Genomic DNA, 15,474 nt, shown 5'->3' on the forward strand with positions numbered 1-15,474 from the left:
CAGCCTGGGCGACAGAGCGAGACCCTGTCTCAAAAAATAATAATAATTTAAAAGTATCTATCTCCTGCTTAAAAAAATAAATTAAAAAAAAAAAAAAGATTTCACCAGTCAGAGTAGCAATGGGAAACAGCCAGGCTTTTTACTCAATAAAGGGGGCAGGCAGTTCCCAGGGAGCACAACATTAGGGACAACTCACCATCCCACACAGGTCAGCCCTGTGATTGCTTTTCTTGTATCTTTACTTTTGGCAGCAGAAATGAGCAAAGTCCACTGCAGAAAATACAAAGTCTACTTCTGTCACCCTGGGCTGAGGAAAGGAATCAGGGAGGGGAGTCCCAGATGGTTCCTTGCCATCTGTTATTGAAACTTGCAAGGAATAATGGTCATTTCTCCTGAATACAGGGCTCCCCACTTGCTCAACTTCAAATGCAAATGAGAACTCCCACAGGTGCTTTAATAAGCTCCTTTGTATAGATATTCTTAAAAATAAGACCACCGCAGTATTTGTAACCAACACTACTCACCTTCTTCTACCACCTCCCCGACGAAAACCTTGGAAATACCAGACATAGCAATAACAACATTCTGAGACACAGAGGTGCCAGTGATGGACTGGATCAGCTTGAAAGAAGGAGAAAGACTCCGTGACTACAATAGTCAAAGACTGGCTTTGGAACACAGTACCAAATAATTCACAGAAAAAGGTAAGATAACTGAGGTGCATTTTTTTTTCCCCACTTAAATAATCCACTGACTTGTCTAACACCTCACTTCAAATGCCAATGGACATGGCCCTTGGGTTCAGTTCTAAAACATGATGGAGATGAAGTGTGGTGGTCTATCCTTACCCGTTTGATGGCTGCCTTAGGGAAAGCTGAGCGGCGATACATTTCGTAACGGTTCAGCTGCTCCTCAGAAAAAGAAGAAACCAGGATTCTAAACAAAGATCCAGGTAACTAAGTTAACTTGTAAGAATGAATACTAAAGATATTATTAAGTCAATAAAAGTCTCAGACAATTCAAAAATGAATTGTTAAGGGGTCAATAGCATTAGGCTTGGTGCCTTGAGGAATGAAGATAAAATACTTCTACTCCAAAGGAATTTGAGAAAACATAAAATAAAAACTTCTCTTCTTACCTGTGAACAAAAAGAACAACATTGGGTCACTGTATCCTACTGTACAGAGTGTGTTTTCAGCGTTAGACTCCACCTTACTGAATTTCACACTGATGGTGTTTAATATACAAATTTACGATCAAACCAGTACTTTTCAACATTAACAGACTTAGGAGAAATATCTGCAGAATATGTGGAAACAGGTAATACTCCTAATGTATAATTCTTTCAAACAAATAAAGGGGCCATATCAATTTTTGAAAATGAACAAAGTATATGAACAGGAAATTTACAAAAATACCAATGGTCAACCAACATGGGGGAACAACATTATTAACTAAGGAAATATTATTTTCATAGATAACATTTTTCATAAATCAGACCACTATTAAAAAAAGAATGGTATTAGAATATGGGACACAAACTCACACATGCTGGCAGAGTGAACTGGAACACCTTTTTGGAGAGAAATTTGGAAATACATATGAAAAGCCTTTGAAAATGTTCATACTATTTGAATTAGCAATTATACCTCTAGGAGTTTATCTTAGGAAGTAATGGACAAGTATGCAAAGATATGTCCAAAGATCCTCATCATAATGTCAAAAGTACAAATACCCAACCAGAACCACTACAGGGATTGGTTAAATTATAGTTCAACAACATAATGGGATTCGATTGTAGCCATTAAAAATTATGATTTATGAGCAAATTTACTGACATGAAAATATTTAGCTATACATATCAAACATCTAAAAAAAACTTTGAAAAGGTACATACCCAAACACTATACCCAACTATATACTTAGAGTGAACTCTGCCTGGTGAGTTTATGGGTAATTTTTTCTATTTTTCTGTATTCTCTGAATTATTTGCAATGAGCCCATACTACTTTTTACAATCAGAAAATGTCATAAAGCTATTTCTATTTTTAAGAAAACTATGACCTAGGCAGGGTACGGTGGCTCAAGCCTGTAATCCCAGCACTTTGGGAGGCCGAGGTGGGTGGATCACGAGGTCAGGAGATCGAGACCATCCTGGCTAACACAGTGAAACCCCATCTCTACTAAAAATACAAAAAAAAAAAAAAAAAATTAGCCAGGCGTGATGGCGGGCGCCTGTAGTCCCAGCTACTCGGGAGGCTGAGGCAGGAGAATGGCGTGAACCCGGGAGGCGGAGCTTGCAGTGAGCCGAGATCGTGCCACTGCACTCCAGCCTGGGCGACAGAGCGAGACTCTGCCTCAAAAAAAAAAAAAAAAAAAAAAAACCTGTGACCTAAATGTATAATTAGTGACATGGAAAACATTCATCATATCTAATGTGAAAAATAGGCTATGAAACAGTATTTGACATTTGTGAAAAAAACCATAGATATATATGTATAGAAACTATCTTGAAACTTTTAACATAAGCAGGATATATCTCTGTGGTAAGGTGATTCTTTTTTCTTCTTATCTATTTATTTTTATTTATTTATTTTTGAGACAGTGTCTGGCTCTATTGCCCAGGCTGGAGTGCAGTAGTGCAATCTTGGCTCATTGCAACCTCTGCCTCCTGGGTTCAAGTGATTCTCCTACCTCAGCCTCCTGAGTAGCTGGGACTACAGGCACCCACCACAACGCCTGGCTAATTTTTTGTAATTTTAGTAGAGATGGGGTTTCACCATCTTGGCCAGGCTGGTCTCAAACTCCTGACCTCAGGTGATCCGCCCACGCCTCAGCCTCCCAAAGTGCTGGGATTACAGGTGTGAGCCACCGCTCCCGGACATCTTTTTATCTATTTATATTTTCTATGCTGTAACATAATTGTTTGAAAAAAAATTTTTTGGCCTGTAATCCCAGCACTTTGGGAGGCCGAGGCGGGCGGATCACGAGGTCTCGAGTTCGAGACCAGCCTGGCCAACATGGTGAAACCCTGTGTCCACTAAAAATACAAAAATTAGCCAGGCATGGTGGCGGGCACCTGTAGTCCCAGCTACCTGGGAGGCTGAGGCAGGAGAATCGCTTGAAACCGGAAGGTGGAGGTTGCAGTGAGCAGAGATCCTGCCACTACACTCCAGCCTGAGCAATGAGAGCGAAACTCCGTCTCAAAAAAAAAAAAAAAAAAATTTTAAATAGAGGCCGGGCGCAGTGGCTCATGCCTGTCATCCCAGCACTTTGGGAGGCTGAGGCGGGCAGATCACCTGAGGCCATGAGTTCAAGACCAGCCTGGCCAATATAGTGAAACCCTGTCTCTACTAAAAATACAAAAATTAGCCAGGCATGGTGGTACATGCCTGTAGTCCCAGCTACTCGGGAGGCTGAGGCATGAGAATTGTTTGAACTCAGGAGGCAGAGGCTGCAGTGAGCTGAGATCATACCATTGCACTCCATCCTGGGCAACACAGTAAGACTCTGTCCCAAAAAAAAAAAAAAAAAAAAAACAACCGTAACGTACTGTAACATAACATTAGAGATAGGGTTTCACTATGTTGCCCAGGCTGGTCTCAAACTTGGACCTCAAGAAATCCTCCCACCTTGGCCTTCTGAAGTGTTGGGATTATAAGCATGAGCCACCATGCCCAGCCATAATGTATTAATCGTTTTATTTTGAGTTTATAAAAGAAAATTTAAATACCAAGAAAAATTTATTAAATTTGTGTGGTCAAGTGAGAGCTTTGAAATGGGGAATGATAAGAAAGTGACTTACTGCATCTTCTGAATCTCATCTTCATCTACTTTCTGCTTCTTCTCTTTCTTTTCTTTGGTATCTATTTTCAGTTTTTTGGCCGCAGGAGTAAGTAATGATGAGTCTTCCCTTTCAACTGTTGTTAAATCTGAGACATCCTGACTCTTGGGCTGGGAAGATGAAAGAAACTCTATTACATATTTGGCCTACTTTCGAGGCTTGGGCAAAGTAAGAAGGCATTATCCTTATTACAAAACAACAAATCCATTTATTGAGTAGTTTTTCAGTTTTAGGCACTGACTGTACCATCAAGGATAAGATACAGTATCTCTCCTAAGGGAAGATTATGGCTCAGCCGTGGAAAGAAAACCTGCTAAATAATCTAGTTTTCCAGTTCGGCTATGAGCACAGCTCCAGTATCTGTTTACGAGGGTGATGAAATGCCAAGGATCATGAAAACCGCCCTCCCTCTGGGCCCGCTCTTCTGACCTTATTCTTTAGAGGGGATGTCAGCAAAGTCCCCTCCATCCAGCCAGCTCTTCTGCTTCCAGATCTACAGATCTCTTTACTGCTGATGATTCCATATGGAAAGAATATTAAAAAGGAGGCCCCTTCTCATTAAAACAGTGTTTATTTCAATTTGGGACTTTCAAGTGAGCTCCTCACATGTAGTGCTCTTTTGTTCTTATCCTTCAATCCTACTGTTTCATGCAAATGTTTATTTCACATTACTAGTCTTTTTGAAGATAGATTTGTCTCTCATTATTTATATCTCTCCCCCATCAGCATTTAACACAATTTTACTTATGCTGGATGTTTAATAAATGCCTGTTTAAACCCCATTAAAAGGTAGGCAAAGACACTTCTCAAAAGAAGACATACCTGTGGTCAAAAATCATATGAAAAAAAGCTCAGCATCTCTGATTAGAGAAATGCAAATCAAAACCATAATGAGATACCATCTCATATCTGTCAGAATGGCTATTATTCAAAAATCAAAAAATAACAGATACTGGCAAGGTTGTGGAGGCAAAGGAAAGCTTTTAAACTCTTGGTTGGAGTATAAATCAGTTCACCATTGAGGAAGGCAGTGTGACAATTCCTCAAAGACCTAAAGACAGAATTACCATTTGACCCAGCAGTCCCATTACTGGGTATACACCCACAGGAATATAAATTGTTCTATTATAAAGACACATCCACACGTATGTTCATTGCAGTGCTATTGACAATAGCAAAGACATGGAATCAACCTAAATGCCCATCAATGATAGACTGGATAAAGAAAATGTATTTTCCAGTATACACCATGAAATACTATACAGCCATAAAAAAGGAGATCATGTCCTTTGCAGGGACATGGATGGAGGTGGAGGCCATTATCTTTAGCAAACTAATGCGGGAACAGAAAACCAAATACTGCATGTTCTCACTAATAAGTGGGAACTAAATGATGAGAACACATGGACACATACAGGGGAACACACATTGGGGTCTATGGGAGGGTAAAGGGTGGCAGGAGGGAAAGGATCATGAAAAATAACTAATGGGTACTAGGCTTAATACCTGGGAGATGAAATAATCTATACAACAAACCCCTATGACACACATTTACTTATGTAACAAAACCTGCACATCCTGCACATGTACCCCCAAACTTAAAAAACTGCCTGTTTATAACAATAAAAATCAAATCCAAACTTCACCCCCTCTGACTTAATGTAGAATCGTAAGTATACTACAAAACTCATTGAGATTTAACTTGTTCCTAAAGAGGAATTCAAATTTAAACTCATACAGGAATATGGGAATAGATGGGATTAAGGTAGTCTATCTTTGACAATCCTTTCAATTTCTTTTTACTTACCGATTTATACAAGTTTTCTAACTTCTTTGCGCTTCAAGTTTGGTGGTTTGTATTTTCTTTAAAAATTCACCTGTTTTTCTCAGATTTTCCCATTTATTTGGCCTAAACTTGAACATTAAATGTTTTTATAGCTTTAAAGATCTCCATATTAGTGCCTATAGCCTTTCATATTTTGTAATGTACATTTACATTTTAAGTAATCAGGTTTTAATTTTATCATTTATGTTTTTTAATGTGCTAATTCATTAGTGTCTACTTGTATCCTTATTAACTCCTTGTTCCTACACTCTTCTGATTTATTTTGTTCTTTATCTGTTGTTTGTTTGTTTGTTTGTTTTTTCCCCAGACTCACTCTGTTGCCCAGGCTGGATCATAGCTCACTGCAGCCTCAAGTGATCCTCCTGTGTCAGCCTGCCAGGTAGCTAGGTCTGTAGGTGTGACCCACTCCACTAGGCCCTTTATCTGGTCTCTTGAGTCAGGTGCTTATTTGCAGTATCTTCTGGTTGTTAATAAAAATATGTAAGGCTATACATTTTTCTTTAAATAAAGCTTTGGCCAAATCCCATATCATTTGATAAAGTGTTCTGTTAATTTCTTTAGTCTAAAGGCTATTTAAAAAATAGTTTAAAATTTCCAGGGGGTTCTTTTTTGGTGGGGGAGAAGCTTTTTGTAGTTAATTTCAAGTTTAATGCATTGCATTAACAAGATGTGGCCTGTTATGATATCTACTTTTAAGAATTCATATTTTTCTTCATGGTCTAGTACATGATTGATTTTTAAAAGTGTTTCAGAAACAACATAATTTTATCCTCTGTTCGGTGCAAATTTATATATGTAGTGAGCTCTCTAGTGTACCAAGCTAATTATTCAAATCCTTGCTGTCCTTGACACCTGTTTTAAAGTTTCCTTCTTGGCCAGGCATGGTGGCTCCCACCTGTAATCTTAGCACTTTGGGAGGCTGAGGCGGAAGGATTACTTCAGCCCAGTGAGTTGGAGACCAGACTGGGCAATATAATGAGACCTTGTCTCTACCAAAACAATATTTAAAAAACCTTTAGCTGGCCAGGTGCGGTGGCTCATGCCTATAATCCCAGAACTTTGGGAGGCTGAGGCAGATGGATCATGAGGTCAGGAGTTCAAGACCAGCCTGGGCAACTTGGTGAAACCTTGGCTCTACTAAAAATACAAAAATTAGCTGGGCACAGTGGCACGTGCCTGTAATCCCAGTTACTGGGGAGGCTGAGGCAGGAGAATCACTTGAGCCTGGGAGGCGGAGGTTGCAGTAGGCCGAGATTGCGCCATTGCACTCCAGCCTGGGCAACAGAGCGAGACTCCGTCTCAAAAACGAAACAAACCAAAACAAAACAATACAAAAACTTCAGCTGAGCGTGGTGCAGTATGCTTGCAATCCCAGTTACTGCGGAGGCTGAGATAAGAGGGTTGCTTGAGCCCAGGAGGCAGAGACTGTGCCACTGCACTCCAGGCTGGGTGACAGAGTGAGACCTTGTCTCAACAAACCAACAAAAACTGCCTTAAAGGAGCTTGCAGTGAGCCGAGATCGCGCCACTGCACATTCCAGCCTGGGTGACAGAGCGAGTACTCAGTCTGAAAAACAAAAACAAAAACAAAAAAAGAAACCTGCCTTAAAATACTTTTGTCAAATGTTCTCTTTTTCTTTTTTTCGAGACGGAGTTTCACTCTGGCACCCAAGCTGCTGTGCAGTGGTGCGATCTCGGCTCACTGCAACCTCTGCCTCCCAGGTTCAAGCGATTCTTGTGCCTCAGCCTCCTAAGTAGCCGGGATTACAGGCGCCTGCCACCATGACCAGCTAATTTTTGTATTTTTAGTAGAGACAGGGTTTCCCCATATTGGGGATCTCCTGACCTCAGGAGATCCACCCACCTCCGCCTCCCAAAGATTACAGGCGTGAGCCACTGCACCCGGCCAAATTTTCTCTTTTTCTAAAAGTTCTTACTTTATACATTTTTATGCAACTTTATACACTGAAAGGCTATTTCCATCTAATCTACTGTTCACCCCACGATCTCTTAAATCCCTTCTAGCTCTAAGACCCCAAGATTCTACTTCCAGAAATGTAATCCAGAGAACGATGAGTTTCTGGTCCTGACCAATGTTCAGCTAGGCAACACTGCTGAACTCTCTGTAGCATAAAAACACCAGACCCAACTGATGGGTCCCTGATCACCGGGTGCTGTGGCTCACGCCTGTAATCCCAGCACTTTGGGAGGCCGAGGCGGACGGATCACGAGGTCAGGGGTTCGAGACCAGCCTGGCCAACATGGTAAAACCCCGTCTCTAATAAAAATACAAAAAATAGCCGGGCATGGTGGTGTGAGCCTGTAATCCCAGCTACTTGGGAGGCTGAAGCAAGAGAATCGCGTGAACCCGGGAGGCGGAGGTTGCAGTGAGCCAGAGATCGCGCCATTGTACTACAGCCCGGGCGACACTTTTATAAAAGTCTATCTCCCTTTGACAGGTTTGATCGACCCTCCTTCCTATAAAGAAACAAAGTTGTCTTAACATCTAAGACGAACCATATTGCGGTGAAAGGGGTGCTACGAATCCTGGGTTTTAGCTCTTGCACTGCGTCTCAGTGTGACATTGGATCCCAGTTTCCTCACCACTAAAGCCAATAGGCTATTAAAACTCCCTTAGAAGTAGCTTTAATCCCTTGACAAGACTAAAAATATTAACGCAGTGCTTGAGCCTCTGGAACGGAACCAGCACTGGAGTTCTGTTTGGTCGTCCGCTCTCTTCCCCCTCAAGATTAACGATCTGGAGGGAGTTCTGGTGAGTTCGAGTTCTCGTAACTTGGGAGGGACTAACCAGAAGCCCGGCAAGCACCCAGTAACACGATCTCTGGGTATTCCTTCAGCCTCATCGATACATCTCTTCCTACCTCGCCTTCCTCCGCTGCAGCTTCTTTCAAGTCCGCATCTGCGTCTCCGTCAGTTTCCTCTGGGATTCCATCCGTGTCGGTAGCCCCCGGGTCCCCGGACGCAGCGGCCGTCTCATCCGACTCCCCTGTCTCTCCACCTTTGTCGGAGGGCGACTCGCGGGCATCGTCCATCACGGATAGGATTGGAGGGGAGAGGAGATCGCGGCGATGTCTGAGGCAGAAGCTCGGAACCCCGAGCTGCACAGGACAGGATCTTACTTCCTGTCGTCGCGCAGCGATGACATCACCCCTACCGCTCTCCTGAGGGGTCATTTTGAGGCGCGCGTAGAGGACTAGAGGACTCATTTTAACTTTGGTTTGGCGACAGTGGGAAGCGGGAAAATTGGACGTAAAGAGCTCAGACTATGGATCCTCCTAGCTAGGAAACCAGCACTTGTGAAGGAGCGCAGTTTTGTTTACTAAATAACCTTTTCCTTTTCGCCTGTCTAAAAATTCAATACCAGTTAATCCCTTCGTTAACCCCTCAGAGTAAAGTTGGGGGATCGGGAGAAAACTCAGTTCCGTTGTATGGCGGTGTCGTGGAATGAGGCTACCCGGGATTGGTAAACTTTCAGGCAAGACTCAACCTTGTGTATTTCAACTGGCCCGAAACCGCGGGTCTGTGTGTACGTGGAATTGCTAGCATTTCCGCTCCATTCAGCAAGCACCTTAACAACAAAAAGTCATCTAGCTTGAGCAGAATTTATCCAATTCATTTATTCATCCACAACTATTGACTGCGTACTTCGATTTAGAAACAATGCTAGTACCAGGGAACAAAACACACATAGTTTCTATCCAATTAAATGATTTTTTTTCAGTTCGCAAGTATTCAAGATTGAGGTTTGTTTCTACAAGTCTGACACTTTTCTATCATTTTGGTTAATCTTACCAAAACTAAGAGGAAAGCCGAAAGAGAGGAAGGTGTCTCCTTCGAACGTTTCACTTTAACGAACTAGTTCATGTACTGGGAGGATGAAGTGGTGAGGATATTTCTATTTTAAAATTTTCTTCTCTTCCCTCATAGAGATACGAGGGGGAGGGCGTTTTATTCACCTGGGTATGACTAGGTCCCAGCACCTATTACATATTTAATTTATGCGTGCTTAAAGAATGTCCTTGGAAATGTAGGTGCGCGTTACCATATTTATCTCTTTGTTTCTGCGCTGCCTGGACGAATTGCCGTATTTCCTGTCCCAGGAGCTCCCAAAACGTTTGGGGAAGGAGCGCACTTCGGGAGGCGCGTACAGGTGGGCCTGTTTGTCCCTTTCCACCTATATAATGGGGACCCACAAGGCGCTGTCCCCATAACCCGTGAGGCCTGTCTCGGCACAGCAAAATCCACCTGCGCTGGTCCGCGGAGCCCCGCCCAGCTAGGTGAGCTAGGGGGCGGGGCGCGGGGGCGCGGTGACGCGTGACGCCGGATCCCGGAAGTGACGCGCTCGTGGAGAAAAGGCAGGGAGGGGGGGTGGTGTCCCCAGCCGGTTTGGGGGGTGCGTTGCCCGGAGACGGAAAGTTTGGGAGCCCGAGCAGGCTCGGCTGCAGCCCCGGGGAGGGGGGTCCAGCGGGTGGCGGCCCTGGGGATGGGGAAGGAGCAGGAGCTGCTGGAGGCGGCCCGCACCGGGCACCTCCCGGCGGTGGAGAAGCTGCTGTCCGGGAAGCGGCTCTCCTCTGGCTTTGGGGGCGGCGGCGGCGGCGGCTCTGGGGGCGGCGGCGGCGGCGGCGGCGGCCTCGGCTCTTCCAGCCACCCCCTCTCCAGTCTGCTCAGGTGGGTACGCGCCGGGGCCGGGCCGCTGCCTGCAGACCCCTTCTCCCCCACCCGTCTCTTGGGTCTCCAGAGAGATCGGGGGTCCTGAGACTCGGGCGGGGTGGGCTTGTGGCGTGCCCGGGGCGAGGCAGGCGGCGCACGGGCCAGGATACCGGAGGGCGCGCGGGTCCAAGTCCACGCTGCTCCGGGCTCGCCTGGTCTCCCGTTCTGAGCCGGCTGCGAAGAATGGTGGGAGTGCCCAGGTGGCAGCCTCCGCCGCATGGCACAGCCGGGCTTCACCCTCGCTCGCTACAGGGTGCCAGCTGTCGTAGCCCACAAAAGCCAATTTGGAGCAAATATGTATATCATATATATACATATGCTCTCCCTCACCTCCTGCAGAAACTCCCACGCCTTGTAGAATCTCGAGGCTCCTCTGGAGGAAATTCTATTGATTTTTTTCTCTTAGGAACTTGGAACCTTCCACCAGGCTACGCAGGACCTCGCTTTTCCCGCCCCCCCCACCCCCCCGCCCGAGACGGAGACTTGTTCTATCACCCAGGCTGGAGTGCAGTGGCGCGATCTCGGCTCACTGCAACCTCCACCTCCCGGGTTCAAGCGATTCTCCTGCGGCTGCCTCTCGAGTAGCTGGGATTACAGGCGCCCGCCACGACACCCGGCTAGTTTTTGTGTTTTAGTAGAGACGGGGTTTCACCATGTTGGCCAGGCTGGTGTCGAGCTCTTGATCTCACGATCCGCCCGCCTCGGCCTCCCAAAGTGCTGGGATTACAAGCGTGAGCCACCGCGCACGCCCCCTCACTTTTGTTTATATTAAAATTGCCTCTGGATTTATCATTTTCAAGATGTTCGTCTTTTAGCCTCTCTTGTGCTTGAAGTTCAAATTGTAGTTCCTTGTAGTGAACCGTATTGAATTAGTCTAAGTGGCATATGCAGGATTCATCCGGGGGTTTATTCATCTAGAAATAAAGGCAGAGACACTTGTTTAGGAAACCGAGGAATGCTGTAAACTTTTCCAAGGTCTGTTGTTAAACGCTTCAATCTGGAACTGTAAGGACCGAGGGGAAAAGATCAGTTTTGTGTGGCTTCGAAGGGGGATTGGAGGTGCTTTGTCAGTGTGAGTTAAATGTGTTGGTTCAGCAGCGCTTTCATAGCCTGATTTCTTTTTCCTTCCTTGTTCTTTTGAGGTTTTTAAGAAGTGGAAGTTCATTTAGAAATGGCTTCGTTAGCTTTTGTTCCCCATTACTTTATGTAACTTCAGTTTGAGTGAGCTTGGACCACAGAAGCCTAAGGCGCTAATAAATTGTTGTTAATAGATATTAAGCACTGAGTACCAACCCAGGTCTTTACAGGAAGATTTTAAAAGCAGTATAAGTAGGTACTTAAGATTTGTTGAAGAAATAGAAGTATCAATTGGAGGACAATCCATTTCTAAATAAATGGATGGTGGATGGTATCACGCACTGTAATTGCTAGCAGGTCAGAGAACAGAGACATCATTTAGGGATGGAGTGGAGGTCAGGGCTTCCGAAAGGAGGGAGACTTAAGCTGGTCTTGAAGGATGTGAGGATTTGGGTAGGTGAGTTATTATGGGCATGTTCCAGGTGGGTATCCCATGATCAGAGGCACAGAAATGAGAACGGAAACTTATTTGGTGCTCCTGAGGCAACAGAAGAACTTCCTGCCTGGACCCTTGAGAGGTTGGGCATAATAAAGGTAAATAATAATGGATGGGTATACTTCCATATATCATGTTTATATTCTCAGTCCCTAGATCAGTGCCTGACAACTTACAGGTGTTCAATAAATGTACAGTGAATGCATGAATTGGGTTTTGGATCTCACCTGGATTTGCCACTCTGCAGTTCTGATGTCTGAAAGGCGACAAGACTGTACAGGTTTGGAGATGCCTCTGTCTTTAATGAGTTGATGACATAGCATTTGGAGATTTTCCAGAGATATCTTAACCCTCAGAATATCCTGCTAAAGTGAGAAGTTTCTCATATCTCCCACCTTCAAGTACAGGTCAAATTATTCTTTTTTTTTTTCTGGAGACGGAGTCTCGCTTTGTTCACAGTCTGGAGTGCAATGGCACTATCTCAGCTCACTGCAACCTCTGCCTTCCTGGGTTCAAGCGATTCTCCTGCCTCAACCTCCCAAGTAGCTGGGACTACAGGCACGCTCCACCACACCCAGCTAATTTTTGTATTTTTTGTAGAGATGGAGTTTCACCATGTTAGCCAGGCTGATCTCAATTTCTTGACCTCGTGATCCGCCCGCCTCGGCCTCCTAAAATGCTGGGATTACAGGCATGAATCACTGTGCCCAGCCTCAGGTCAAGTTATTCTTAGCGTGCTCACTCAGAGACTGTTGAAATTCTGCTGAGGATTTAACTGCCATATAGTTAATATAGTTAAGCAATACTAGGAAACCTGTTGAGCACAATGCTTCTACTTTGGGCCTCTTGCTGATGTGTCCCGTCTCTGCCATAAAGTGTGGGTGTTAACTCTCTGTTCCCCAGAGTTAGAGAGCTGGCTCCCCTTGACTTTCTTCCATGTCTTTTGTAGAGAGGGTAAATGCCTAAGAGCTTCCCAGCCTCTCATTCCTGTGACTCCTAGGGGCAGGGAGGATCTGGAGGCACTAGTTACACTAATTAGAGGTGACTCTGATTAAAGCTAGTGAAAGATTTCTGAGCAAATGAGACCGTGCCTAGGTCAGTATGTCCTCCCTTTTTAGATTTGGACATAGTAAAGTCTACCCCCAACCCTCTCTCCCCTAAAGACCCTGGATTATTTAATGAGAGTTGTGGAATCATAGCTTCAGATTTGGCCTTTGTATTAGCTGCCATATTCTACTCCTACTTGTACTGCCAACTGTAACTTGCTTTTGTGCAGGTGTTTGAGTAATGAAGTAAAGCTGGCAGGAATAGGAGCTTACAGTTGCAGTGGAATAATTGTTCCAAACCACATATGTGTTTGTGTATTCACCTGTTTATGTTCCCCCACCCCATATTCCACAAAGGCTTTGTGTTTATTCTTAAGCTACAAAATGCCCCTCTTCTCTTACCCATCCCTTTTCCTCTACACAGCTTGGGCTTAGGTTTTAACTTCTTAAAGCCCTTCCTGATGACCCTAATACACACAGATCTCTCAGGCTTCCACGTCTTTGGAGCACATCATCTGTAGTGTACTTTGCTTGCCTAGCTTTCACAGTTGATTGCTTTGGCCTGTCAGAATAATGTTTACATGTAGTAACCGTCACTGATTGATACTATACCTGAGAACCAGAAAGTCAGCAAAGACTTTCTACTAGAAAAAAATGTTGTTTAAACTTTGTGTTCTTCCAGCCTTCCTTATTTACTGGATATTTATTCAGAGACAGTATAGCATTATATTTAAGACCACTTGTTCTTGTGTCAGACTTCCTAGATTCACATTCCACTGCCACCACTGACCAGCTGCTTGACATTATTCAAGTTAACCACTTTGATACTCAATTTCTGCATCTGTAAAATGGGGATAATACTATCTGCCTTATAGGTATCATCTTAGATAATGCGTGTAAGGGACTTACCATAATTCCTGGCATATTCTAAGTCCTCAATCTTAGTCATCCTCAGTTTAGCACATAGAGTTTTGCTGTGTTGCACCTGTTCTGTGCAAAGTACCATGCCAGACACATTATTTATTTTTATTTTTGTAGAGCTGGGGTCTCACTATGTTGCCCAGGCTAGTCTCGAACTCCTGGGCTCAAACTGTCTTCCTGCCTCAGCCTCCCAAAGTGCTGGGCCACAGGTGTGAGCCACAGCGCCCTGCCTGACACATTTTAAATGGTGTTTTTTCATGCTTGGGGATCTGTTTTCCAAGCATGGCAGATTAGAAAGAGTAAATAAGGGAGAGGAATCATTCATATACCCAATGTTTACCTATGATGTACTTTGTGCCAGACCAAGTGATTGCTAGATGCACTGCAAAATATGTCTGAGACCTGGGACATTGTAGGTGCGCTATCAGAATTAGCCCCTCTCTTCATACATGTTCTGTTCCCTGATAGAGTTTATAGTAGTATGCTATGTCTGTGTCACAGGTCAACAAAAAGGAGACAGAGAAAGCATACAAATTTAGCATAATTTATCCTACTTCCTGGCTGTTTGAAGCTATTAACATAAGTGTATATAGCCCTATATACATATGTAAGCCCCAAGCATCAGTTTACTGTATCTTTGTGCTATGATTTATGTTTATTATGACTGTTAACCATCAAATAAAGATTAAATTATGTTCAATATATCTTGTTAGTGAAAGAAGAAAAATACATAGTTTTCTATCCAAAGTGGTTTAAATATAATTTTTGTTACTTAAAAGGATAAGCAATAGATTATCTAGAAAGCACAGTTATCCAAAATGTCTAGGCTTACAAAGGCTCTGGATTGCATGGATTATACTTTATATAATACTAACTCATTTTCTGATTGTTTAATGGATGCATGCCTTTGGTCTATACCTTGGGAGCTTGGGACAGGCATTCTATCAAACTTCTTAACTTACAGTATTTTTTAGCTCTGGGGACGTAGCAGGCACTCAAATTCTCATGTAACAGAGAGTTTGCTATGTTTAGAGTTATAGTGAAACACTGATTTTCAAGAAGGAAACTCCTGTATAAGAATATAGTAAGATTTGGTTAAAAGTAAATTCTGTCAACTAAAAGGCCAAAAAGATCTGAGAAAAGGAAATGTTAAAACCAATCATGGCAGGGCACAGTGGCTTGCCTCTGTAATCCCAACACTTTGGGAGGCTGAGGCAGGTGGATCACTTGAGCCCATGAATTTGAAACCAGCCTAGGCAACGTGCTAAAACCTGATCTCTACAAAAAATACAAACATTAGCCGGGCGTGATGGTGTGCACCTGTAGTCCCAGCTACTCGGGAGGCTGATGTGGGAGAATTGCTTGAATCTGGGAGGTTGAGGCTGCAGTGAGCCAAGATTGTTCCACTGCATTCCAGCCTGGGTGACAGAGCCAGACCACATTCCCCCACCACCACCCCCTGCAAAAAAAAAAAAAAAGAAGAAGAAAAAAGAAAACCAGTCACAATAGCTTCA

General features: G+C 43.9%; 3 protein-coding genes across 10 annotated transcripts in view; 1 reads left to right on the plus strand and 2 right to left on the minus strand.

Moving 5' to 3' along the window:
- The window catches only part of RPS10 (ribosomal protein S10), a 624,010-nt gene that overhangs the window by 460,178 nt on the left and 148,358 nt on the right, over positions 1-15,474 (minus strand). The window lies entirely within an intron of this gene.
- Positions 1-15,474, minus strand: part of TAF11 (TATA-box binding protein associated factor 11) — a 322,409-nt gene that overhangs the window by 1,652 nt on the left and 305,283 nt on the right. Inside the window, exons 2-5 of one of the 2 annotated variants that reach the window (XM_050787822.1) lie at positions 8,572-8,784; positions 3,806-3,954; positions 849-936; positions 525-621 (exon numbers count right to left, since the gene is read on the minus strand). In XM_050787822.1, coding sequence (XP_050643779.1) covers positions 525-621; positions 849-936; positions 3,806-3,954; positions 8,572-8,742 — 505 coding nt within the window. In that variant the 5' untranslated portion in view covers positions 8,743-8,784. Of the gene's footprint in view, positions 1-524; positions 622-848; positions 937-3,805; positions 3,955-8,571; positions 8,870-15,474 lie in introns of those variants that run through there. The other variant, XM_050787823.1, reaches the window with a different exon arrangement.
- Positions 10,043-15,474, plus strand: part of ANKS1A (ankyrin repeat and sterile alpha motif domain containing 1A) — a 192,227-nt gene continuing 186,795 nt past the window's right edge. For 5 of the 7 annotated variants that reach the window (XM_050787558.1, XM_050787559.1, XM_050787562.1 and 2 more), the window contains exon 1: positions 10,066-10,378. In XM_050787558.1, the coding sequence (XP_050643515.1) occupies positions 10,194-10,378 (185 nt within the window). In that variant the 5' untranslated portion in view covers positions 10,066-10,193. Of the gene's footprint in view, positions 10,379-15,474 lie in introns of all 7 variants that reach the window. The other 2 variants (XM_050787564.1, XM_050787560.1) reach the window with 2 other exon arrangements.

The sequence above is a fragment of the Macaca thibetana genome, chromosome 4 (genome assembly GCF_024542745.1).
Source record: "Macaca thibetana thibetana isolate TM-01 chromosome 4, ASM2454274v1, whole genome shotgun sequence".
Classification (NCBI taxonomy): Eukaryota; Metazoa; Chordata; class Mammalia; order Primates; family Cercopithecidae; genus Macaca; species Macaca thibetana.